This window comes from Sporothrix brasiliensis, assembly GCF_000820605.1.
Source record: "Sporothrix brasiliensis 5110 chromosome Unknown Cont22, whole genome shotgun sequence".
NCBI lineage: Eukaryota > Fungi > Ascomycota > Sordariomycetes > Ophiostomatales > Ophiostomataceae > Sporothrix > Sporothrix brasiliensis.
This window is the reverse complement of record NW_024467141.1, coordinates 2418838-2443770: the sequence shown is the minus strand read 5'-3', so window position 1 is coordinate 2443770 and position 24933 is coordinate 2418838. Positions and strand designations below refer to the sequence as shown.

The 24933-nt window shown below is 57.0% G+C and overlaps 7 protein-coding genes across 7 annotated transcripts; 3 read left to right on the top strand and 4 right to left on the bottom strand.

The window, feature by feature from the left end:
• Nucleotides 1-2320: 2320 nt before the first annotated feature.
• SPBR_08729 (high mobility group protein) lies at nt 2321-2842 on the top strand (the record flags this gene model as incomplete). Its single annotated transcript, XM_040766967.1, has 1 exon — nt 2321-2842. The coding sequence occupies one exon, from the start codon at nt 2321-2323 to the stop codon at nt 2840-2842; it is 522 nt and encodes a 173-aa protein (XP_040614968.1).
• Nucleotides 2843-4150: 1308 nt separating this feature from the next.
• On the bottom strand, nt 4151-5116 carry SPBR_08587 (histidine triad nucleotide-binding protein; the record flags this gene model as incomplete). Its single annotated transcript, XM_040766825.1, has 1 exon — nt 4151-5116. The coding sequence occupies one exon, from the start codon at nt 5114-5116 to the stop codon at nt 4151-4153; it is 966 nt and encodes a 321-aa protein (XP_040614967.1).
• An 854-nt stretch (nt 5117-5970) lies between these two features.
• On the top strand, nt 5971-10635 carry SPBR_08075 (ATP-dependent RNA helicase DHX57; the record flags this gene model as incomplete). Its single annotated transcript, XM_040766313.1, has 3 exons — nt 5971-6366; nt 6433-10231; nt 10334-10635. 3 exons carry the CDS (start codon nt 5971-5973, stop codon nt 10633-10635), a joined length of 4497 nt encoding a protein of 1498 aa, XP_040614966.1.
• A 1341-nt stretch (nt 10636-11976) lies between these two features.
• Nucleotides 11977-13783, bottom strand: SPBR_08317 (uncharacterized protein; the record flags this gene model as incomplete). Its single annotated transcript, XM_040766555.1, has 2 exons — nt 11977-13398; nt 13550-13783. 2 exons carry the CDS (start codon nt 13781-13783, stop codon nt 11977-11979), a joined length of 1656 nt encoding a protein of 551 aa, XP_040614965.1.
• Nucleotides 13784-14693: 910 nt separating this feature from the next.
• SPBR_08183 (uncharacterized protein) lies at nt 14694-17145 on the top strand (the record flags this gene model as incomplete). The annotated part of the gene is made up of 2 exons (XM_040766421.1): nt 14694-14886; nt 14981-17145. 2 exons carry the CDS (start codon nt 14694-14696, stop codon nt 17143-17145), a joined length of 2358 nt encoding a protein of 785 aa, XP_040614964.1.
• A 660-nt stretch (nt 17146-17805) lies between these two features.
• SPBR_08093 (cohesin complex subunit SA-1/2) lies at nt 17806-21607 on the bottom strand (the record flags this gene model as incomplete). Its single annotated transcript, XM_040766331.1, has 3 exons — nt 17806-20838; nt 20925-21133; nt 21217-21607. 3 exons carry the CDS (start codon nt 21605-21607, stop codon nt 17806-17808), a joined length of 3633 nt encoding a protein of 1210 aa, XP_040614963.1.
• A 1813-nt stretch (nt 21608-23420) lies between these two features.
• On the bottom strand, nt 23421-24689 carry SPBR_08496 (alcohol dehydrogenase; the record flags this gene model as incomplete). The annotated part of the gene is made up of 1 exon (XM_040766734.1): nt 23421-24689. One exon carries the CDS (start codon nt 24687-24689, stop codon nt 23421-23423), a length of 1269 nt encoding a protein of 422 aa, XP_040614962.1.
• Nucleotides 24690-24933: the final 244 nt, after the last annotated feature.

Here is a 24933-nt window from a genome sequence, read left to right as displayed (position 1 = left end):
CAAAGATGCGCATGTCACTCGTATTGTCGAAAGGTTACAGGGATTCCACGTGCGTTTTCGTCTAAATATAGTATGGCTATGCAGAGTGCGTTTTAATGTTGAATCGAGTGTCTTCCCACATCGTCTACTAGTCACTTTTTTGGGCCGCCCATTTAACCTTGATCTACATCTACGACGTGCTTCCGAGGTCTGATTATGCGCAGTTCCATGACATATCAAATATGGGTTGATAGGAAATGTTGTTGATTTCCTAGCAATAATGGACGGAATGGAATAAAAGGAGACGTGACAAAAAGACAAATACAATAAGAAAATGGCAGTAAATACTATTGAGAAGAATAACGCAGCAGGGAATGAGACACAATGCCAGGGATGTACGGTTTCAGCCTCAGCCGACGTGTCGACACGCTTTACTGCATTTCCGACAGAATTAAATTGAAGGCAAAATAAACGAGAGACAGAGAGAGGAGCGAGGGTTCCCTTTCTCAAACCGAGGACGAGGACCCCGCTGACGAAATCTACTTACGTCTTCCTTGACATGGAGTGTTCCATGCAGAGTACGGAATACGTGCGACGCCCATCTCCCCCCCCCCCCCCCCCCCAGTGTCAGGCAGTCCTCGGAACGCCTTTGTAGACATGGGAAGCGATGTGCCCACTGCCCTGCTCAATGGCGTGAAACAGGCATGCTCTTTACCGTTTCCTGGCGTGCTTTCTGCCTCGTACCCTCCCTTCTTCTTTTTGTCCCTTTGATCTTGCCATTTTGCTGCCCCTGCGTGTTTGGTACAGGTAGACTCAGCTACTGATTCCATTTTATTTAGCAATTTATTCTCGACATCTACGGAATGCTCTGTAATCCGGTTTGATTTATCTTTTGTATTTCCACACGCGCTCCTGCGCCTGCTCGGAGCCAGATTCTCCTCTTTTGCCCAAGGTATTTTCGTGCCGGATCGTCTCTCTACCACGGCGTATTACGGCATGCCCCCTACTTTGTGCCTTCGTCCCCCATCTCTCCCTTCCTCTGTTTTAAGACGACTTCACAATAACTAGGGCGCCAGCAGCATCAGGCAAAGGGGTGGTATGCTGCGCCTGATAAGGCACAGCGTCTCTGGTCTGCTGTGTTTTTCTTACATGAGAACGTGTATCCCTCTCTCTGTACGTGTATTACTACGTTCTCTTGTGCCTATTTTCTTAATGGATTTATTTATTTCTTTTTTATTTATTTATTTGCCGGCTTTCTCCTCATGCTGTATTGGACTCGCCCTCTTTCTCTCTGCCTCCCGCCCTTGTCGTCTTCTTCCGTTTTGATCGCTTTTCCATTTATCATTTATTTTACGGCTTTATTTCCATTTATTTTCCACCTCCTGATTGGAATAATTCCTTTTTTAAATTCCCTCTATTTTTCTGATTTTAAATTATTGCATTTTCATTTTCCCGCTAAATCCCACCCACCACCACCGACCTGCGTCCGTACCTTTGCACCTTCCCGCTATTTTGAGACTACCTGAAGCTACCCTGTCACTTGTTTCCTGCTGTGTTTCCCCCAGTTCCTTCCTCTTCTCGGTTTCCCTCCCTCACTCCTTCCCCCCCCCCTTTCGCTCCTGCCTTCCACTCCTCGTTGGCCTCTTGCGGCCATTCTGGTCTTTCCCGTTTATTCTGCGGAGTAATACTCTACGCAGTATTTATTTCACTTTATTTATTCCATTTGCCCCTGTCCTTTTTCTCTGTCTCTTTTCTTTCTGCTTTTTTTCTTCCCCCCCTCATCCCTTCTTTCTTCTTTTCCCTTTTTCTCACCATATCAACTACGAAAATTGCAACGGTCGAGCGCAAACCGAAAACCTGCGGATTTTCTAGCAATTTTCCTCGCCGGGAACAGGCGACAGCCCATTTTCCAAAGAGATTATTTATCTTACTATTTTTAACGTCTCTCGCACGTCCACTCACACGTCCACTCACACCTACCCACCCCCAAGCTGTGCTCCCACCCCAGGCTTTTGCTCCACTGAAGCTTCAGACAGCCAACCGTGCTCGTGCTGCGACGCGACCTAACCCCAGCCTGCCCATTTAAATTACAACGCCTAGAAAAGGGCAAAGGTCCAAAGCAAAGCCTACCAATTCGTTGCGACTGTTGCAAAACAAGAGCAAACGGAACGCGCAGTTTTCTTTTCTTTTCCACCTATAACTTTTATTTCCACTTTCTTATTTCATTTTTATATCGTTACCTCACACTCCTTTACCTCGCGCTCCTCAGCTTGCTCCCGTACCCGTCGTCTCATTGATCCCAACCTCTTCCTCGTCCAAAACATCCCACACTTCTTCCGCCATGCCCCCCAAAGCCGCAGCACAGGACGACGCGTCCAAGACCCACTCGACGCGACCGGCCCAGGAAGACGCCGCCAAAGTCACCAAGCCCGGCGGCAAAGGCTCCGGAAAGCGTGGCCGTCCCAAGATGGACCCGGCTCTGCGCAAGACTCAGGTCTACGTGCCCACCGGCCGCCCTCGCGGCCGCCCGCCCAAGGACCCGTCACAGAAGAAGACCGCCGCTCCCAAGGCGCCCTCCACCCCCGGCGCTGGTCGCGGCCGCGGCCGCCCTGTCGGCTCGACCAAGAAGGCGGCCACCAGCACCGCTGCCGCAGTGGCCAGTGTAGCGGCTGCTGTCTCTGCCGCCAAGACCCCCGGCAAGCGTGGCCGCAAAAGCAAGGCCGCGCTGGAGGCCGAGCGGCTCGAGAAGGAGGCTGCCGACGAGAACGGTAGCGACGACGATGACGACGATGACGACGACGAAGACGATAGCGAGGCCAAGGCCAACGGTGCGGATGACGACGAGGACAGCGGTGAGTCATGAACGAAACGCGCGAGAGGCAAGTGAAGAACATAAATGGGAGACGAGAGAGTGGGAGACCAGGTAGAACAGACGACAGAGGGGAGGGGACCTCTTCTCCGCTCAGCTTCTGTCTCTCTCGTTTTACCTGCTTCTGTTGCTCTCCCCCTGCATGTTGATGGTCTTCGCTCATGTGGTGTCGTGAGTCGTCTCTTGTCTCCTTTTCTTCCTCTTGTCTCTCGCCCTTCCTCGTGGCTCAAGAATCCTGTTTTATTCTCGCGTTGTTTCGCCTGGTTTTCCAAGTTTGTGTGCGCTTCCGCATTTTGGCTGATCTCTTTATCAACCACCGTCCGCTTTATGACCTCGGACTCTTCTTCGAATATTTCTCGTTCGCGAACGGCCAAGCATATACAAACAAACCTCAGCACACAAGGAAGAGAGACGGGGTTGCAAAATAGGAGACATGGAAGGCAGCAGCATGACGGGTACAGACATTGTCTTCACTATTCCCCAAAAAACGAAAAAAAAAAAAAAACCAATGGAAAAAAGGCCGGCGTGCGCTGACTCTGCTCTTTCCCCCTTCTGCTAGCGACGAAAACGCCCGGATGGGGCAAAGGCCGTGTTATGAGCGCCATCCGTCGGATATTCTAGTTGTGCCTCGTCTCTCTTCGGCTTCGTCTGCGGTGCCTTGTTCGTTTATTCTTTTCCTAATTTCTGTGTATCTCCTACGTGTGCTTTCTTTTGACCGTTGTCTCTTTTGTCACTTTGACTTCTTCGCACCGTTTTATGTTGCGGATGTTCCCACATTTGTTATCAACTCGGTGGCACTGGCGTTCATGCGGAATTTTGGTTTTCCTTTGCGACGAATGGGATGGCTGGAAAGGAGAGATTGTGGTGTCCTCAAAGCAGCCTGAGCGGAACGTCGTTTGTGGCCGTGCGATGGTCTTGTACTGGATGGAATATGGGCTATGTTGTTTGAAGCGTGATGAGGGCGAGACTCTTGCAGTGCTCTGTTGTCTCGCGAAAAACCTGTGTGATATTTTTGTTGTTGATTTACCGTGTTCGCAGTTACAATCGTCTCCGTTCGCCTTCCCTGTTGGAGGACATGATGAAAAAGCCTAGTTACGAAAGCATCTCGTGGCCATATAACCACCCGTTTACCTTTGAATCATACACATGCAAAAAAAAAAAAAAAAAAAAAAAAAAAAAAAAAAAAAAAAAAAAAAAAAAAAAAAAAAAATAAAGTGTGCTAAATTCCGGTACTGTGAAACATGCTCGTTGTCAGTTCTACCACTTCCTCTGCGCATCGTATGCCCCCAAACTGGCCGAGTCTTACTCCCTTTTCCAAGCCTCAAACTCCACGTCCAAGTGCCGTTTGAGCTCCTGGAAGCGGTTGCCAAAGTTCTTACCACACCGCCAGCACCTCATGTCGCTCTGCAGATAGTTGAGGTGGTGGTGTGGTGGGCGGCTCACAGCCCCCCGGCTGTCCACGTCCATCTCGCCGCCGCTGTCCTCGCCGCTGTCGTTGACATCCCCGGCATCCTCGCCTGTCCCTGGGTACGCTCCACTGCCGAACATCCGTGCGTCGTGCGGCTGCCGCGGGTCGTCCGCGGCCAGCGGGAACTCGTCGAGTGGCACGAGGAACGGCGTCGTGAAGGAGTTGTAGTGCTTGCGGTGCCGCACCTTTTCGCTGTGCATGTCGCGCGAGAAGACGTGGACGTGCAAGTGGCTCATGCTGGGCCGCGCGTGCACGCCCACCACGACGTCCTTGCTCCAGTCACGGCCGGCCGGTAGCTGTTGTGAGGGCGAGTCGCCGCCGCCCGGGGCATCGGCCTCGCCGCGCAAAACGGCTTCTCGCAATGCGTCGGCCGCGCTGAACTTGCCGAACCGCCGCCGTAGCTCGGCCGCCACAATCGCACGCAGCTTCTCGGCCTCGGCGCGGATGGCGTGCAGGAATGCCTTGCCGATGTCGTCGCGGCGGCTCAGCAAAAAGACGGGGTGTTGTTGGTAGAAGCGGGGGTCGCGCGGCAGCAACAAGCAGTGCACGGACGCCTTGGGGAACTTGTCGTGGATGGCGACAAAGTTGTCCGAGTAGTATATGACCTGCCCTGCGACGGAGAGCGCGGTTTTGGGGTCGCTGCTGGCGTACGTCTTGGAGCCCATGTAGGCGCCCGGGTTGTCAATGTACATGCCGAGGGCTTCACGGCTCTGAAACTTGCGAAACCCGGCGTCGGCAATGGCACGAAACGAGGCGCCCCGTGCCCGTTGTTTCGGCTTCGGCTTGCCCTTTGAAGCCATCAGTTGGGAGACTTTTGTTGGGTTAGTAATGGGAGCGTAGACCTGGAGACATAGAAAAACAACAGGCACCACAAAAAAGAATGAAAAAGAGCTGTCTTACAGGCATCTTTTGGCCGCTGTTGGTTGTCTGTGTTTGTTGCGTCGTTATCAACAGCCCGCAGGCTTCCGGTGTCTATTGTGGTCATGTTGCGGATCTGGGATTGCAGTCGATTCTGAGAACCGTGTGTATGCGGCAGTGGAAATAAAAGAACGGACGGCCAGGCGCAATCCGGGGCATGCGTTTGGAGGTGTCGACATGCTTTAATATGTAAAAATATGTAAACGAGGCCAACTATGAACGAGTTTTGCCAGAGCTCGAGGACCCTTTCGATATTGAGCCACCGGAGTACGACATATGGGGAAAGAGCGTTTTAGGCGATTGCCGCTACAAAACGTTGAGCTCACGAGCTCAACATTTGGGGAAGGCCCGACTGGACCCCAAGGCGCTGTCCACCCCACAAAAGGAAGCAGGGAGGCAAGCTATGACGCTGGTGGGTCGCTGTTTCCGTCTAGCTTGTAAAAAGGCAGGCGCGACCGACGGGCTGGCCATTTTTGGTAATTTTGGAGGGGAATGTGGGAAGTGGCCAAACACAGAAGTCGATTAGATAAAAACGACCGAAATTCTTGCCTCTGAAAAAATAGCTGGAGACATATCAACAACACCCGACGGCACACGGTGACGACTGCTCTCGCCGACAACTGACGAAGCGAGTCTCGAAGCTCGGACAATCTGATAACGGAGACTGTTTCGACTCGATTTCTCTGTCCGTCCCACCCACCCATGCAGCAGGCGCTCCATCACAAACCGCGGCAGGATGCCTCCTAAAAAGGGCAAAGACAAGGGCGGCGGCAGCGGCAGCAGCACGCCAGTACCGGCCGTGGCGGCGTCGAGCAAGTCGTCGGGAAGCAAGAAGAAAGGCGGCTCGTCGCTGACGACATCGTCGCGGCCGCCAGATAGCGACTTTATTGTCTTCACTAACTCGACGAAGGAGACTAGTGGAAAGGGCAAACGCGGAGGTGGAGGAGGAGGGGGGGGAGCAGGAGGAGCTGGAGGAGGGCCGTCAGGTGGTTCTGAGGGCGTGCCAGACGGGCCACCGAAACCGACAGTCAAGCAAATCATTGGCGGGTCCTCGTGGACGGGCAAGCTGCCGGTCAATCTGCTGTCGGAGCACTGCCAAAAGCAAAAGTGGGATCGGCCAGACTACGACATTGTGAGTCCTTTGCCTCTCTCGGTGTGGGTCTGTATCTTGCAACGAACTGGTTACTGACACAGCCAGCGCAAAGTGAAAGACGGCTACTCGGCGTTCGTCAAGCTCAGCGCCAAGAACCCAAAGACCAATGAGACGACACGCCTGGATCCCTTCAAACTGCCACCAAGCCATGTGCACCTGGCCGTCAAGCCGACAGCACTCGAGGCGCGCCACTTTGCAGCCACATACGGTCTGTTCCGCGTCTGCAGCATGAAGAACCTGCACATGATGCTGCCGCCCGACTACAAGAACCTGTGGAACGAATTCAAGGCGCTCAAGGAGCAGGATGTCAAGGAGGGCAAGGCATGGATGTACGAGGCCGATCCGTTCACTGCGCTGCGCGACCGCGAGCTGGCCAAGGCTGCGGCTGAGAAGAAACGCAAAGAGCAGCAGGCGGCCCGCGAGAAGGCAGCAAGCATGCCGGGCGCAGCAGGCCTCTTGGCATTACGGACTCTTGCAAATAATGGAAGCGATGGAGGCGGCGGTGGTAGTGCCGAAAGAGGTAGAGGCACTGGACATGGAAGCGGCAGTGGTGTGGGAGGTAGCGGTGCCGGTGTCGGCGGCGGCAACTTCAATCCCATGCGTGGCTGGACAAACATCCCCAAGATCGAGATGGGCGGCAAGACGCGCTCGATGCTGGAAGACTTGCTGCGGCGCGAGTCTATCTGGAACCCCTACGGGGTCGAGTTGTCTGCGGAAGCGCAGAAACGCATCGTCGACGAGCTGAGCCGCACAGGATTCCGTCGCAGCCATGTCGAGGAGGCCGTGGCCGTCTGCAAGGACCGTGACGAGACGCTCGAGTGGTTGCTGGTGCACGTGCCCGAGGACGACCTGCCACCGTGGTCACTGCCCGAGAGCTACACGGCCGGCGTGTCTGTCGCTGCGACCGACTTGCGTCGCGAATCTGCGATCCAGCGCCTGGCACAATCTGGCTACTCAGCCGACCTCTGTCGCAAGGTTTACGATGCCAACAGCGGCGACGAGTGCAGGGCAGCCGAGGCGCTGCAAGCCATACTGTTGGGCCGGGACAGCAGCACCAACGGATTGGACGACAGCGATACGCCGGCCTTTCTTTTGTCGTCGTATGATACGCCCGAGGAGGGCTGGGCGGCCGAGCTGGCCAGCTTGGAGTCGGTCTATGGGAGCGACCACTATAGCCAGCCGTCGCCCGACATGTGTCAGATTCGCTTGGATGGTGTCGTCAACAGCCATGCCACAAACACCAGCCGCGGCAAGACGACGGATGTTGAGGCATCCCTTCAGTTCCGGCGGCCGTCCAACTACCCAGCTGAGCTGCTTATCTCCGTGCTGGCACCGCAGCTGCCCTCCTACATCAAGCTCAGCATCATCAAGAAGACGCTCGCGTACGTGCACGAGTCGCTGCGTGACGAGGAGACCAAGATCTACTTTGTCGTCGACTGGGTGCAGCAGAACGTTAATAGCATCATCGAGCGGCCGGGCGCCTTGCGTGATATTTCTGCGGCAGCCTCGGCAGCGTCGGAAGATCCAGAAGCTGAGGGCCGCTCGTCTGCCCTGGCCACCGCCGCACGGAAACGGGCCGCAAAACGCAACCAGCGCAAACCTCGACCGCTCGTGTGGAAGGTTGACGACCGCACACGGCAAGACTGGCAGCACCGCCAGGACACTCCGGCACTGCAAAAGATGCTGGCGCAGCGGCGTCGGTTGCCGGCGTGGGACGTGCGCGAGACCGTTGTCGACACGGTCAGCTCGAACCAGGTGACAATTATCTCGGGCGAGACGGGTTCCGGCAAGTCGACGCAGGCCGTGCAGTTTGTGCTGGACGACCTGTACAGCCGCGGTCTCGGCCACGTCGCCAACATTATGGTGACGCAGCCGCGGCGAATCTCAGCGCTCGGCCTGGCCGATCGCGTCAGCGAAGAGCGCTGCAGCAGCCTGGGCGACGAGGTCGGCTACGTCATCCGCGGCGAGAGCAAGATCAATGCGGGCGGTATTGCAGCGCGCACGCGCATCACCTTTGCCACGACTGGTGTGCTGCTGCGGCGCCTGCAGGTCTCGGGCGGCCGCATCGAAGACGTTGTGGCCTCGCTGGCTGACGTTAGCCACATTGTCATTGACGAGGTGCACGAGCGCAGTCTCGACACGGACTTTTTGCTGTGCATCCTGCGCGATGTGCTGCGCGTGCGCACCGACCTCAAGCTCGTGCTGATGAGTGCCACACTCGATGCATCGACGTTCAAGGACTACTTTGCCAGAGAGGGCCTGTCGGTGGGCTCGGTCCAGATCGCTGGACGTACGTTCCCCGTCGACGACATGTACCTCGACGACGTGATTCGCGCAACTGGTTTTGGCATGGACGGCAACTTTGGCCGCGGGTACCGCGACAGCAACCGAGGCGGCGGCGGCGGCGGCGGAATCAAGGACAAAGAAGGCGGTGGCGAGTACGACCCGATCAACAAGATCATCCAGCAGCTCGGCAGCCGCGTCAACTACAGTCTTGTGGCAGACACGGCGCGTGCCATCGATGAGGAGCTGACGGGCACGAACCAAAGTGGCGGTATCCTCGTCTTCATGCCCGGCACCAACGAAATCAACCAGGTGTGCAACCAGCTGCGCACCGGGCCCGGCGCCAACAACTTACACGTTCTGCCGCTGCACGCTTCACTCGAGACCCGCGAGCAGCGCCGCGTCTTTGCCGCAGCACCGGCTGGCCGCCGCAAGGTCGTCGTGGCTACCAACGTCGCCGAGACGTCCATCACCATTGACGACATTGTCGCCGTCATTGACACGGGCCGCGTCAAGGAGACCAGCTACGACGCGACGACCAACATGCGCAAGCTGGAGGAGACCTGGGCGTCGCGCGCCGCCTGCAAGCAGCGCCGCGGTCGTGCTGGTCGTGTTCGTGCCGGTAAGTGCTACAAGCTGTACACGCGCAACTTGGAGCTTCAGACGATGCCGGAACGGCCCGAGCCGGAATTGCGCCGCGTGCCGCTCGAGCAGCTGTGCCTATCGGTGCGCGCCATGGGTATTGTCGACGTGGCCGGGTTCCTTGCCCGAGCCCCCACCCCGCCCGAAGTCGCTGCAGTCGACGGCGCACTGACCTTGCTGCGTCGCATGGGTGTGCTGGACGGCGACCGCCTGACGGCACTGGGCCGCCAGCTGGCCGCCATCCCCGCCGACCTGCGGTGCGGCAAACTCATGGTCTTTGGTGCGCTCTTTGGCTGTCTGCACGAGTGCGTCACCGTCTCCGCCATCCTGAGTGGGCGGAGTCCCTTTGTGCTGCCGCCGCCCGAGAAACGCGAGCTCGCCAAGGCAGCGCGCATGCGGTTCACATCGCCTACGTCTGGTGACGGCGACCTGCTGACGGACCTGCGCGCCGTGCTTCAGTGGGACCAGATTGTGCGCGACAGCAACCCCTACGGCAAGGCCAGCAAGGCCTTTTGCGAAGACAATTTCCTGGCCGTGCAGACGCTCATGGACATCGCGTCGACGCGCACGCAGCTCTACCAGTCGCTGGCCGAGCTGGGCATCCGGCGGCCAACCGAAGCCGCTTCGGGCTCAACACCGCCTAACCATTTGCTGCTGCGGGCACTGACCGCCGCCGCGTTCACACCCCAGATCGCCCGCATACAGCTGCCGGACCAAAAGTTTGCCACGAGCGTCTCCGGCACTGTTGCCATTGACCCGGAGGCCCGCACAATTCGCTACTTTTCGCGCGACCACGGCCGCGTCTTTGTGCACCCGAGCAGCACGCTCTTTGACAGCCAGGGCTTTGCCGGCCGCGCTGCCTTCTTGTCGTACTTTTCCCTCATCTCCACCTCCAAGGTGTTTATCCGGGATTTGACACGTGAGTTTTCTGGCCTTTCTTTCTTTATCTTTCTTTCTTTATCTTTCTTTATCTTGGTCTTTTTTTTTTCTTGGCCCAAAAGTACCTACACTAACATTCCAGCCTTTAATGCATATACATTGCTCATGTTCTCGGGCGAGATCAAGCTCGACACTCTGGGCCGCGGCCTGACAGTCGACGGCTGGCTGAACCTGCGGGGCTGGGCGCGGATCGGCGTTCTGGTGTCACGGCTGCGCAGCATGGTGGACCGACTGATTGCACGACGTCTGGGACTAGGCGCCGATGAGTATGAGGAGGAGGAGAAGAACGCGTCCACGGACGACAAGAGCTCGACGGAGCAGGTCGACCGTGACGTGATCAAGGCCGTCATCAAGCTGATTGAGCTGGACGGCATGGATGCATAGACGGGGGGTTTTGGTTATTGTTTTTCGGATCTCCGTTCTCCCTTCTTGGTCAAACAAACGGCTTTGCATAGGACATACCTACATACCTGCTTTCTTTTTCTGCATATACCTTTAGAGACATTTGCTTAGACACAAAAGGCCAGATAGACTACATTGGGCATTCTACAAATCAAAAAAAGTGATTTCACACAGTTATACAAGCTGGACCAAGCAGATTGGAAGATCTTCTTTATTTTTTTGCAATTCATGTTCGAAAGGACGCAGTGTTGTGTGTTGTGTTGGGAAAAAGGTGTTGGGGGGATGGGGGGATGTTGTAGTGAACAGTTTGTCTGCTCATCAACAAGTTTGTTCGCGACCAAGGACCACCTCTCGCCGCTATGTCGGTCTGTATCTTTGTTATTGTCTGTCGGTGGGACGTCGAAGGGAACCGCAGCCACTTGGCCGGTCGGTTGAGATGCAGTAGCGTCGAGAGGCCTTTTACAGAAAGTCCGATGGCGTCGGCTTGGCTCGTTGTCGGCCGAGTCGTGTGGTGTGGTAAATGAGGCGACGCCCAAGGGCCCCGACAGAACAACAGGACTGCATGCGCCGCGCCCTGCACTGGCAATGGTCAACGGCTCGTCCTGCGCTGGGGGCCTCTTTTTGTTTGGGTCCGCCTCAAGCTCTGCCTGGTTCCTCCTCTCAAGTTTGCGTCGGTCGTGCAGTCTGGTCTGCTCGCCGTTCTCGGTTTAGGGTTGGAGCTTTAAAGCTACCATTCAGACCCTGTGAATACATGAAGATCAATTGCTGCCTCTCGTCCTGGCCCCACCATATTGTATTATATGGCCGAGGTTCAGGTTCGATTCACCCCCCCTCTCTGGGCAGTCCATTACTACCCTCTGTGGTATATCTCTTCCTCTGTTCTCCTTGTGGGCTGGAGCTTTCAAGCTACCATAGGACCCCATAATGTGTTTGCCCTCCTGTTTTTCTCTCCTTTGTCTTTGTTGTCCCGGGCCAGCCAAGTGGCCCCAGTACTCCAAAAAGAACGACGAAAAATAGGAAAGCACATGAGATAAAAAGCAAGCAAAATGCAATAAAACTCCGGTTCATAGGTGATGTGTCGTGTGGCAGATGCGCAATGGATACTGAGTAATGGATAATGAGTAATGTGTAGATGGTAGAGGCGGTGGTGGTGTGTAGCGTCGCCCTCAGTACATGTAGATCCGGTGTGGGTAGGGAGGCGTGAAGATAAGTGTCGGTAAGAGGCGTGAGGGAAAACGACGGGCGGGCGGGGGGGGACCGAAGGGCGCAAGAACACCGAACACCATGCACAGGATATGGGACATCGAGTTGTCTAGGAGCTCTTTACATGTCCATGTTGTCCGCGCTGTTGGCGAAGCTGAAGCCACCACCTTCGGCGTTGCCACCGTTGTTCGCCGCACCAAAGCCAAACGTGCCGTTCGCAGCCGGCTGGCCATCCTCGGCACCCTCGTCGTCGTCGGAGAAGTACTTCTCGATGATGTTGTACGCCTTCATGTAGATCTCCTCGTTGGCGTTGGTCTGGCAGTCGTGGATCTTCTCCATGCCACCGCACTCCTCGATGAACAGCGCATAAGTGTTGATCGCGTCGTTGCCCTCGCCCTGGGCCTGGCGGTCGAGCTCGCCGACCTTGAGGATGTTCTCGAGGCCGTCCAGCGCCACCTGGATGATCTTGTTGTCGGGGCACGCCAGCAGGTCGCAGAGCGGCTTGATGCAGCCCTGCGCCACCAGGTAGCGGATCTGCTCGGGCTTCTGGAGGCCGCCAGACGTCGCGTTGCTAATCGCCCAGCACGCCTCCTTGCGCGTCTTCAGGTCGCCGTTCGACAGCAGGTGGATCAGCGGCGGAATGATGTTGGCGTCGATCACGGACTGAATCTGCGCCGAGTTGCCGGCCGTGATGTTGGAGATGGTCCAGCACGCCTCCTTGCGGATGCCGTCCTTGTTTGAGCTGAGTAGCGACAGCAGACACGAGAGAGCGCCGCAGTTGATAATCACTTGCGTCTGCACGTCGTCGCCCGTCACGATGTTGCCGACCGAGCGCAGTGCTGGGGTCTGCACGGAGGTCGACGCGTGCATCAGCAGCTCCACAAGGCGACGCGGGATGCCGGCCTCGATCACAGCCTGGATCTTATCGTTGGAGCCGTCCGAGAGATACGAGATCGCCCAGCAGGCGTCAATCAGCACCTCGTCGTCCAGGCTGTACACGAGCTTGGACAGCACGGGCAGCGCAGGCTGGATGGTGTTCCAGTCGGGCTGGGGGGTCTTGCCACGGCAGAAGTTGCTCAGGGTCCACGTTGCGTTCCGCAGCATGCTCAGCTTGCGGCTGTCGCCAAGCAGGGTCAGCAGAGGTTTGAGGGCGCCACAGCTGAGGACGTAATCGCGGCACTGCGGGCTGTCGCCGGCAATATTGCCCAGCGCCCACACGGCCTGTTCGCGGACGTCGGGTTCGGGGCTCGACAGCAGCTCGACAAAGATGGGCACGGCACCGGCCTCAATGACCACCTGGGTCTGCGTTGCAGAGCCGCTGGCAATGTTTGTGAGGGCCCAGGCAGCCTCGAACTGCACCAGGGTGTGTGGCGACCGCAGGAACTCGACAAAACGGGAGACGACGCCGGTCTTGATAACCTCCTCGATGGGCGGGTTGCGCTCTTTGGAGAGCAGTTTCCGGAACTTGGTTGTCGCCTGGATCTGCTGGTCGATCTGATCGGAGAAGACGCCTTGGACCATCTGGGGGAGGTCCTCGTTCAGCTGCGGAGACGCGTTAGCGGGGTGAAGAACAGGAGCGATAAAGAGAAGGTATCATTGCAAGTTCAAACCAAAAAAGAAAGAAAAAGAAAGAAAACTAGAAACGAAAACCACAACAGTACAGCCTCTTCTCAAGGGACACATAATCACGTACCTGAGACTCGGTCGGGGCGGTGTCATCGTCGCTGTCAGGGGCGGCACCCAGCGAAGCACCGGGCCGTGAGTCGCCAGAGCCGATGCCACGGCGCTTGGCCAGGTTCTCCTCACGCTTCGCCTTGCGGATCTCAACCTGCTGCTCTTCGCGGCGGCGACGCAGCTCCTCGGGCTTGAACGTATTCTTCGCCTTGAACTGCGTACGCCGATGCTCGGGAATGTAGCGCTCGGCCATGGCTGCTGTGTGCTAGTGCTAGTCGTCGGTGATCGATGAGGTCGTCTGGTGGGAGTCGACACGGGTGACGGCGTGTATGAACACGAACGGCGGTCGGCGAGATAAAGAGAGCAGAGGGGATGATGGGAGGCAACAAAATAAGAGAGCAAAGCAGAAGATGAAGCAAAATTAACCCCGCGGCAAAAAATAGGCTGTGAGGACAAGAGTCAGCAACGGCGCGTAAGTCAGGGGGGAGAACGATGGTCCAACAGCAGGGCCAGCAAGGGGAAGGGGCGGGGGCAAAAGGGCGAGAGGAGGGGGACATACCTTTTAAAGGTGTGCGGAATAATCGCGAGATTGAGGGTTGCTTTGGTGATGGAAGACGGAGAAAAATTGGAAGCAAAGAGGAGACTGAGGAGTGGGCACAAAATAGTACGGCAGGCGTCGTTTGATGAGAGCGAGCGGAAACAGCAAAGCCGTATTTTGGTGGAAGGAAGGGGCAACCCGCAGCCCACCTTTGATGGCCACCACAGGGAAGGTGCCAAAGGAGGTGCACAAAGACTTACCGTATTCGTAGCCAATGCGGTGGCACTGTGCTCGTCGGCGTGTGTGCCTGCTGTTCTACAGTGCGGAGAGTGCGAACGACGACGGAGGGGATGTGGGGCATTGCAGCGGTGGGGCCCCGGCGGAGTCAGCCAAAATTGCACACTTTCTCTAGCCTCAGGCAGCGACTTGGAGGGGAAAGACCTTGGATCCTTTGATGTGTATGCACGTGACCCCGGATTGATGACATAAGCTTAACGATACTAGACGCGCCCTAGCACCAAACGACGCGTCTCGTGATATCAACATTGGCCCAACATCAGCGTTGCTTTTATCTTGCTCATTTTTCTGACCAGCAACTGCACGACAGTCCGCTCCTCTGGTGAAGATGCGTGACAAGGAACTGATGTCCAGTTCAAGCCCGCTGCCCGCCGGCGCCATGAAGGCGACCAGCGCCCTTGACGCGGCATTGAACTTCCAAGACATGAGCGATGTTATCAACGGCAACTGCAAACCATACTCCATCGTGTCTGTGGTGGGCGTCGTAACAGGCGTCTTGGAGCCCAGACAGACCAGGAAAGGTATGAAAACCCGTGTATTCAGTGTGGCTGTACGTCGAGCAGGCCGTGCATGACTGCTGTGCATCTTCCCAGATCCCTGCTCTAACATGGCAAGACTACAAAATGACTGTTAAACTGGTGGACAAGTCGCTGGAAACTATCAACAACACCATGCATCTGCACATCTTCCAAGCCGACGTGAAGGCCATGCCAACGTTCAACCTCGCCGACGTCGTGGTGGTTAAAAGGACAAAGGTGCAAAAAGCCATGGGGTCGGACGGCTTTTCGCTGTTGTCCAATTTTGCCACCATAATAGACGTCTACCGGGCGCGAACGGCGTCGCCAGTCAAGCTTGAGCATCATCACCAATGGCTTGATCAGCCAAACCGCGCGCAGAACCGAACGCCCTCGTCGGTGGAGCACGGTTTCGCCGAATACCTTCACAAAACCATCAACAAGAACGCCCTTCCGTCCATACAATGTTTCGAGGCCGAAGCCGAAAAGTCACGACATATCCTGGACAAGCGGCGGGAGCTCAAAGACGTTGCCGACGGCATGTTTCAAGACATAATTGTGAATGTCGTTGCCGATCCGTACCATACCAGCTCCTGTTCCCTTCTCTGGGTGACAGACTACACGGAAAACAGCAACTTTCGAAACGTTGACGACTCCGGAGCGTCTCTCAACGAGTACCACCAAGTTGGCGACCCGAGCAAGTACCTCACAAAATTCGGGGGCCGCGAATTGCATCAGGTCAACCCACGTACTCTGTCAAACTGGTGTGGACCGGCTGGCCGCTTTAGTATGCTAGTTACGTGCTACGCTGAACACGCCAGCATTGTCAGCAAAGAGGTAAAACGGGGCTCCTGGGTCGAGTTGAAAAATGTTCACGTCAGGTGGTATGGAGGAATGCTAGAAGGCGTCATGCACGAGGACCTTGAATATCCAGAGCGCATAAAAGTGAAAACGCTCGAGGTAGTCCTTGGCGAAGCAGACGAAATGGACCCTCGGCTCCAAAATGCACTGGGGCGCAAGAAGGCCTTTATGAAGGCCAGGCAAAGGAACAAGAAGCGAAAGGCGCTGCCTGTCGCAGACGGGCCAGAAACGGGAAAGATTCCTAATGCGAGGCAAAGACGAAAGCTCACCCGATCCGCCAAACCCGCGCAGAGCATGTCGTCCGATGTACCGCTCACCAACCGGCCCAATGAAGCCATCCGCTGCGAGCATCCAGACCGCGCCTTAACCTCGCTCTCCAGCATGCTAGACCCCAAACTATACACAATGCCCGGTCGCGAAGAGCTCCAGCTCCCATTTGCCAACATCAAATTCAAGACAAAAGTGCGCGTCGTGGATTTTGTTCCTACCAACCTAGCGGACTTTGCCGTCAAACGCTACATTTCAGACATCGACATGGTCAAGGACGACTCTGATTCTGATTCGCTATCGGAGGATGACGACCGCGGCAATGGGGCCCATTGTGTCTGGGAATGGCGCTTTGCGCTGTGTTTAGAAGATACTTCCTCGGCGAGAAATGACAACGACAACGACAAGGACGATAACAGCAGCGGGTTGCCACCGACGCGCTGTTGGGCGTTTGTCGACGATTTTCACGGCCAGATGCTGCTTCGCAGTGAGGCCAGCGACCTGCGGGCGACCAAGGAAGCAACCAGAAACCTGCGCGAGAAGATGTTCCATATGTGGGGCAACCTGGAAGAGATAAAGGCGGACGCAAAACGACGGGCGAAGTTTACAGTGGAGGCCACGAATATCAGGACCAAAGCAGCGGCCCAGCAGAAGGAAGACATGGAGAAAGCTGCCAGGGTGGCCGCGAAGAAGCGGGATCGCGAAGAGCAGAAAAAGCAAGCTGCACGACAGTACCACGAGACAAACCGCAAGGAAATCGCCTTCAACGGGGGCAACATGAAGCACTACAAGCAGCCAGAGGACGACAGCGACGACGACGACAACGACGACGACGCCGCCGCCGCCGCCGTCGCCGAGGCTAACAATGCAAAGAACACGGGCAACAGCAACGATGCTACGCAGGCGCCAGTGCAAACGCCAGGACTGAGTCCCGACCAAGTAGCGCGGCTGACCGAAATAGCAAAGGAGCTGGAAAAACCAGTACCTCAGCTGACGAACCGGCCGTTTGTTTGCTGCCTGCAGCAGTACGGCGTCCGCAACACCGTGTATGACAATGTTGGGGACGAAGAGGATGACGAATGCGAGTACACCTGGCAGCGAACATTTGGCATCTTTGGGACTACGATCCGAGGCTGAGGCTGCCATTCGCGATTGACGGTCCATCTTTCTTCACGTCTCTTTTTGCATCACGCGTGTTTGGCGGAGTTTCTATACCCGAAAACGGCCTCCCTGGTTCATGTATGGCATTTTGCTTTTCCTTTTTTTCTTGTTTCATTTTTGACAGCCCGCATGAGCATCTGATATTTCCTGCCCTTTTAAGCTATTTTGGGGTACGGCATTAGGTACATTAAATGCAACAAAACGACCAGCCATAGCTTGGGGTATGGTGAATTGCAATCGGTATGTTTTTTATACTTGTTTATACTTGGGACAGTCGCTTTAAAAGTTCAGTCGTAGAAGAAGGGCAAAACGTGAAAGGATGAGAAGGATAACACAAAAGGTGTAAACACTGGCCTACAATCGTAAAATGACACATGTCAACAAAAGACAAATAGACACGGAGGAATACAAACAGATGGTGAGAAATGAAGAAAGAAAACGAACATAGACAAAATCGCAGCCCACATCCTCAAGCATAAAAGAAGACAAAAAGGTACAGCATAGATGTAAAGAAAACCCGTAGAGAACCCCGGCCCATCCGATGGCAACCCATGTCCGACACTCCGTCCTCTGCAAAGTTCAGCATTATACACGACGCACAACAATTGGGTTTTTTTTTCCTTCCGCCTTCTTCCTTCAGTCGCCAAGGATATCTTCATCCTCATCCATGCCTTCTGCCTTGTCGTCGTCCTCCTCCTCTTCGTCGTCCAGGCCTTGGTCGATCAGCTCCCTCCGCCGCAGATCCTCCACCGTGCCCTCCTCTGGCTCGGGCGTGTCCAGCAGATCGTCCAGCTCGTCGTCGTCCAGATCGGCGGCCGGCGTCGGTGCTCCCAGCAGCACCTCTTCGTGTGTCGCGCCAGGCGTCGGCGCTGACAGGGCGCCGCCGGCATCGGCAGTTCCTGGCCGATCCGACGCCGCGGCGGCCACCTTGCCTTTGGTGGTGCCGCCTCGGGCCGCGTGGCCGCCCTTCTTGCGGCTGTTGGCCACCAACAGCTCGCCGGCCTTGTTCTCGTCAAGGAACGCGACAATCTCCTTGTAGCTGTGGCCAAGCTTGGTCTGGTTGCGCAGCAGCCGCCGCTTCAGCTTGCCGGCAAAGGGGCCCGAGTGGTCGAGCACGCGTGCGACGATAGCCATGACGTAGTGGCTCGTCAGGTCGCACAGCGCGCGCTCAGCCTTGAGTTCAGCAGCCCGGCGCTCCTCGATGGAAGTGTCCTCGTCGTCGTCGTCGTCGTCATCATCTTCGTCCAGCGGGTCCTCAACCGGGTCTTCGTCGTCGGCCGGGTCGTTGAGCGTCTTCTTGGCCTTCTTGGCAAAGCTGCGTTCGGCGGCGTCGAAGATGGACACGAGCTCGCCGATCAGGCCGGGAGGCACCTGGTCAATGAGGCGACCAAGGCTGACATACCGCGCCATGACGGCCGGGCGGTCCAGGTTCTTGCGCAGCTGGGCGAAAAGCACGTGCAGGTCGCAGTAGGCACCCGTGGCGTACAACCGCAGATCGTCGTTGTAGCCGCGAGACGAGAAGGTGTGGACGACGTTCTGGTCGAAAGCCCGCTTCAGAATGGCCAGGTTGTCAATAACCGGATTGGAGATCTCGGCCTTGGCGTTCACAGCGAGAACAAGCGAGCGCATCTTCCACATAAAGTAGAACTGGCACGCGCCAATGGCGTTGGCCGTAAGGCCATCCTCAATGTTGTCGAGGTCCTCGTCCGGCTCCTCAAACTTGCCGCGGTGGACCGTCTTGACGAGGATCTCAATAGCAGGCGACTCGGACTCGGCGTTGGCCGTGCCCCTTGCCTCGAGGATGTCGACCGAGTCGGAGATGGCAGCCAGCTTGTTGATCTTGAAGAGGGTAACCGACAGCTGGGAGGCCAGCGCGGGGCTCAGGCTGCGGCGCGCCGACAACTCGCATGTCCGGTCAAAGTTGCGCAGCGAGTTGATGGTCGTCTCCCAGAGCGAGGACACCCGGCTGTCGACAACTTCCTCGAGCTCTTCGTACTGGCGCGCATGGAGCAGCGCGGCGGCCGCCTCGGCCACAACTGCGGTATCGGCATGCCGGGTAAACTGCGTGCAAATCTCGTCCAACAGACCCTCAAACGTGGCGGTGTCTTGCCGCAGTTGACGGAAGACCTCCAGATTGAGAGAATGCTGGAGACGCAGCACGGTCACCGCAGTCGCAGGCTCGGCGCCAAACTTGCGCAGCAGCTGCGGGATGAGTGTGGCCAGCTGAAGGGCAGCCGCTTCGGAGGATTCGGCCGCGGACAGCGCGCCCGTGGCCGCCGACGCGGGAGCAGCATCGGGCCGGCCAAAGCGCTTCTTGAATCGCTCACTCTCGCCGCCCGGGGCCAGGCTGGCCTTGGCTGCCGCTGCGAGGATCTCGAGCAGGATGGCCTCCTCGTTGTCCCCAGGTGCAACGGCAACGCGGAATGTCGCGTCGGCTGTGCGTGTCTGCTTGCGGCCGCCACGGCCCTTGACCTGGTCCACGCTGTGGTCGTACAGCAGATAGCCGGCCAAGATCTCCCAGTTGGTGATCTCGGGAATCTTGTCCACGAGGACCTGCGTGGCGAGGGCCAGCCGGCTCGTCTCGGGCACGACGGCGCTGGCGACCTCGGCAGTCACGTCCAAGCTGGACACCGTCGGCTCTGTCCTCTGTGCGCCGAGTTGAGTTTCGTAGGCCGACACGGTGTTGGCCAAGCTCTTGACGTTGATCCAGTCGCGCCGTGGCGCATCAAAGTCGCCCGTCTTGCTCTGGCCCTTGCCGAACAGCTCGTACATGACCTCTTCGCCACCGACCTCGTCGAGCTTGATGGAGGCGAACTCACGGACACAGTCGGCGAAAAAGTTGACGGCAGCCCTCCGTATACGGATCTCGGCGTCAAAGATGAGCTGGCCGATGGAGTCGATCTCGTCGGGTTCCAACAGACCAGCTGGGCGAAGCTGCTCCACGACGGCAATGGCAGAGACACGGACACTGATGTCGGCATCTTTTGTTGCCATCTCAATGAGGCGCGCGCGGAAACGGTCGATAAAGTGGCCCATCTTGCTGGCATCGCGCTTGAAGACGCGTGCGAGCTGCTTCAGGACCTCCTGGCGTGTGGCCGGGTAGCTGTCGGAGAGCATCCAGCCAAGGTACCGCAGGTACTCGGGCTGCATGTAGACGGCCGGCAGCGCCCAGACCCAGGAGCCGAGAGCCTCGACACACTCTGTGCGGATGCGCGGGTCGACGTCGCGGTAGCGGTGAACAAAAACCGTGTCGAAGAACTCCTTCATCAGCTCGGCGGCGCGCTCACGGTTGCCCCCAGCCTCGCGCAGGGTGTTCTCCAAGGAAACAAGACGCGGATCCTTGCTCTTGGACTTGCCGTTGCGGCTCCGCTGGTTCTCGACTTGCTGGGTCAATTTGTTGATGCGATCGTCCAGCTTCCTAGCTACCGTAACGAGTGCAGCCAGCATGGCGAGGGCCACGGTAGTCGCGGTGTGACGGAAAGGCCGGAGGGTGGAGGAGGACAAGGATGCGACCCAGCGCACGACGTTTTCCATAATCTCGGGTTGTGTGTAGAGCATCTCGGTCTCGTGGAGGACGCTGATGAAAGAGTGGAAGAACTGTACGAGCAGTTCGCGGAATGACCGCGTCGTCCGCGACTTGGCGATGAGCGGATAGTCGGTGATTTTTTGCTACACTGTGTCAGTTTACCGGCAGCTCAACGTGGTGCATCGTTGTACCGTTTGTCTCCCGCACTGCCATCTTTCGTGCAACTCACATCTTCGTAGATGCCCTGCAGCTCTGTCAGACGGTTCGAGCAGTTGTCTGGGTCGTTGATGTCGTCTTCCGTTACGTGGTAGTCGCAGCCGGCTGCCGAGAGAATGCAGTTGACCAGGTCCGCCACGGCGGCCTGGTTGTTGGTCTGATACCGCTCGTACCAGCGGCCAGCCACGTCGTCGCTATCGTCACCAGAAGAGAAAATGTCGGCTGTAGAAGGCGGGTTGTCAGCTCAGACCGCTCTGTCACAAACACACACAATAGTATACCGCAACCCCCACTCGAAAACGTACCGTACAGCGCGCTATCATGGTCGGCGTCGGTCTCAATCGTCACGCGCACCGACTTCTTCGGACGGCTCGGTAGGCTGGCGGCATGATTGCCGGCACCGTTGAGCTTGGGCTTCTTGATTGCGCGTCCTGCGGTTGACGCTCCATTGGCCTTGCGCTTTGGCCGGACGCGTCGGGGATTGGCCTCGCCGTCTTCGCCGTCATCATCGTCGCCGTCTTCGGCATCCACGTCGTCTACGTCGTCGTCGTCGTCATGGCCACCATCGTCACCTGGGCGTTTGCGCCCCTCGACGACCTCTGGAAGGAAACGAGCAGGAGCCCGCACGACGCGTCCGGATCGGCGCTGGGAGGCAGCGTCGCCGCCGCCGGCCGAGTCATCTAGTACGTCGGCCATAGCTTGCGCCGTGGTCGTCGTACTGTTGGTTTGGCTGCGCTGTTTCGTCTTCGGTCGCCGCAGTGGCCAGGAGGCAAGAAGAGGGGGGTAGGGGAAACAATGAACGAAAAGGGTGGAGGTGGGACGCGATGGACGCGAAACCAATTCAATTAACAGTGGACGAGGGGGAGGGGGGCCGCAGTGTGCGATGAAAGCCCGAAAGGGGAAAATGGAGAATGAATTTGAGAATGGGGAATTCCCGGAATGTCAATAATCAATAATCAATGAAGGATGATCTGCTCACGGGCGTCGCGTTGTCGCGCGCATAATAGACTGGAAAAAAACACGCCTTGGCTGTTGGGTGGGCAAGGTATGTATTAGGGGCGCGTCGTCGAAGAGCGTGTTGGCGGTCGGAGGCCGTTGGGCAAAGGAAAAGAGTCGTTTAGAGGATTGCAGTGGGGGAGAAACGAACGGTGGTGATGTGATGCAAGCTCCTTGTGGCCTCGAAAAAGCAAAAGGGGAAATGGTTCCAGTTTCCAAAACAACACGAGAATCAAGTTACAGAAGGCAAGTGCGATGAACATGTCGCGTCGCTTGGTAAGAGGCAGGCGCGACTCTCGCCAACAGCAAAACAGGGGGCCAGGCCGTACCTTCCTTAGCTGCCACTGTTGCGCCCTACCCCCCCCCCCCCCTTTTCCCCCGTTATTGAGGGGATGAACATGGGCGGTTGAAAAACTCGCCCTAAATGACACGGCCTCGTTTCTGCCTGAGGCATCGGCAAATCGACAAAAACGAGGCCAGGACAGGATGCACGGCGCATTCAGGCATCTTACCCCGCGCTCTCGTTGGCTGCGCGCGTCGAAAAGTGGGTCTCATGTACAGGGCTGCTTCGTTTGGTGTAAGAGGGCACGCCGACGACGGCAACTACACCAAACATGCTGCGACAGGAAGCTACGACAGAGCATCAGTTGAAAAAACTCGCAATGTATGTCGTACTTGAAAAATTAATGTGCTGCGTCCAGAAGTGTCACGCAGAAAGAAAGACAGACACTTGATAATTGCACAAAGACACAGCCAGAACGATAAGCCCGACGCACCAAATCCCGTATGCGACAGTTGGCCCAGCAAAGCGCATCGGCCAGCAGTTGGTCCTGACAGCAGCACCTGGTTCAGTTCCCTCCTTCGTTCCGACGGCCTGGAGTCGTGCAGCACAAGTGGTGCAAAATGAGACCCGATGGTGAATGAGTCGACGTATGGGATGCATCCTCTCGTTTGTTATGATTTTCTGTATTTCTTTCGTGTGCATGTCACTCCGTTGAAGTCTTTCCTTTCTCTCTATGCTCGTTGTTGTTAACTCAGCATCTGTACATGCATTCAAAGTGAACTGTAATCGTACAGCATCTTGGTTTTCTCTCGTAAGTTGTTTTCTGCTCGTGAGACCCGGGGGCTCAGCGGGGATCTAGGGCCCTAAAGGGCGGCTCCATCGTCTGGCGTCGCACGAAGCAGATGCAAGGCTACATAGGCGAACAAGTCATGAGAAGAGGAGAGAGTGGTGGCTAAGAGCGAGTGAACAGTGTATTTTGCTTGGTTTGTTGTGCTGTTTGCTGCTTGCGGTGGGTGTTTATGAATAAGCGACCCCTTGCCAAACGCTTATGGCGCCTCCTAAGCGACAAGGAGTATTTTGATTACATGAGAGGGAAGTAGAACCACGGATAAAAGAAAATAATGTGTGATAGTATTGGCAAATGGCAAAGACCGGGTGAGAGGCAGCTGGGGGCATCGAGGGATAGGCAAGGAGGAATGGTGATGGGGAGGTAAATGACAAGTTGACAAGTTACGCCAACCGCAAAACGACTTTGCCACGGACGTGGCCACTCTGGACCTTGGCAAACGCTGCCTCGTACTGCTCCAGCTGGAAGGCAGAGTCAAAGACGGCCTTGACCGCGCGCGTCTCGATCAGGTCGGTAATCGCCTGCAGCTGCTCGCTGTCGGCGTGGACAATGAAAAAGACGCCGCGCACGTCCATGCCCACGCCCGTCTCGGGCCGCAGCTTGTCAGGCGGCATGACGATGCTGATGACCGTGCCGCCATGGCGGGAACTTGTCCAGGCGCGCTTCAAAGTGTCGCCGCCGACGCAGTCGAGCACCAAGTCGTATTTATCGCTGCTGCTATAAAAGGCACCGTAGCGAGACTGGGAGCTGGAGCGTGTGCGGCCGTGGGCTGTCGAGGGCGAGTTGCGGCCACTTCCGCCTTCTTCGCGCGTGCCGGCACTCCTATTGCCACTGCTTGCTTCTCCCGTGTTTCGAAGCGTCGTGTAGTCAATCACACGGTGCGCGCCGAGGCTCCGCACAAAGTCAATGTTGGCCGGACCGCAGGTCGCTGTAATGTGCCCGACGCCGGCAAGCCGTGCCAACTGCACAGCCCACAGCCCGACGCCACCGGCTGCAGCTGTGATCAGCACACGCTTGTTGGCGTTGACGTCGTCGCCAACAACAATGCTTCGCGGGCGGTGGGACGACGAGGGGCGAGATGAAGGTCGCGAGGCCGGTGACTGTTGCCTCGAATAAGGATGCGAATGCTGACGCTGGAGAGATGGTGGTCGCGGAGGAGAGGCGTGGATTTGTGGCGGCGTCGGCGGCCGCGTTACTGGCTCGGTTGGCAATGTCAGGCCGCCGTGGACAAAGAGGACCTGCCACGCTGTCAGCGCCGACAATGGCACCGTGGCCGCCTCCTCCCACGACAAGGCCTCGGGTTTTTGGCGCAGCTCGCCCGTCAAGACAATGGCGTACTCGCAAGCGTTGCCTTGGCGGTTGAAATCGGTCAGCGCGTAGACTTCGGTGCCCGGCTGGAAGGGCGACGATTTGTTGGGTGCCTCTATAACAGTACCAGACACCTCGTATCCAGGGATGGGCGTTTCTTGTGCGGCTGGTTCGGGCCATTTCAGTTCGCCGTTAGTTAGGGCGACGGCATGGACTTGGATCAGGTGCTCGTCCGGACCCGTCGGAACGGGCATTGGCACATCGGATAGTGTGAGGCCGCCCGTGGCTGGATCGTGGACGAGCGCCAACATTGTAGTGCGGTTGTCGCCTTCCTCTTCGGTCATGACGTCGAGATCACGGCTGGCATAGGAAGATTGTGATAGTTATAAGTAAGGGCGCGCCAGTGTAAGTGTCGGTGGGTACCCTGGATGATGGCTTGTAGTAGCGGCCGTACACCAAAAGTAGTAGTGCGATTTAGAGGTATCAAAGTCGGCAGTAGATTTGGAATGCTGCAAGGTCGGTGTGTGTGTCAGGTGGGAAGTGAACGAGCCGTAAACGAAAGCGTTGGGCCCATTGGAGGTGGTGTTC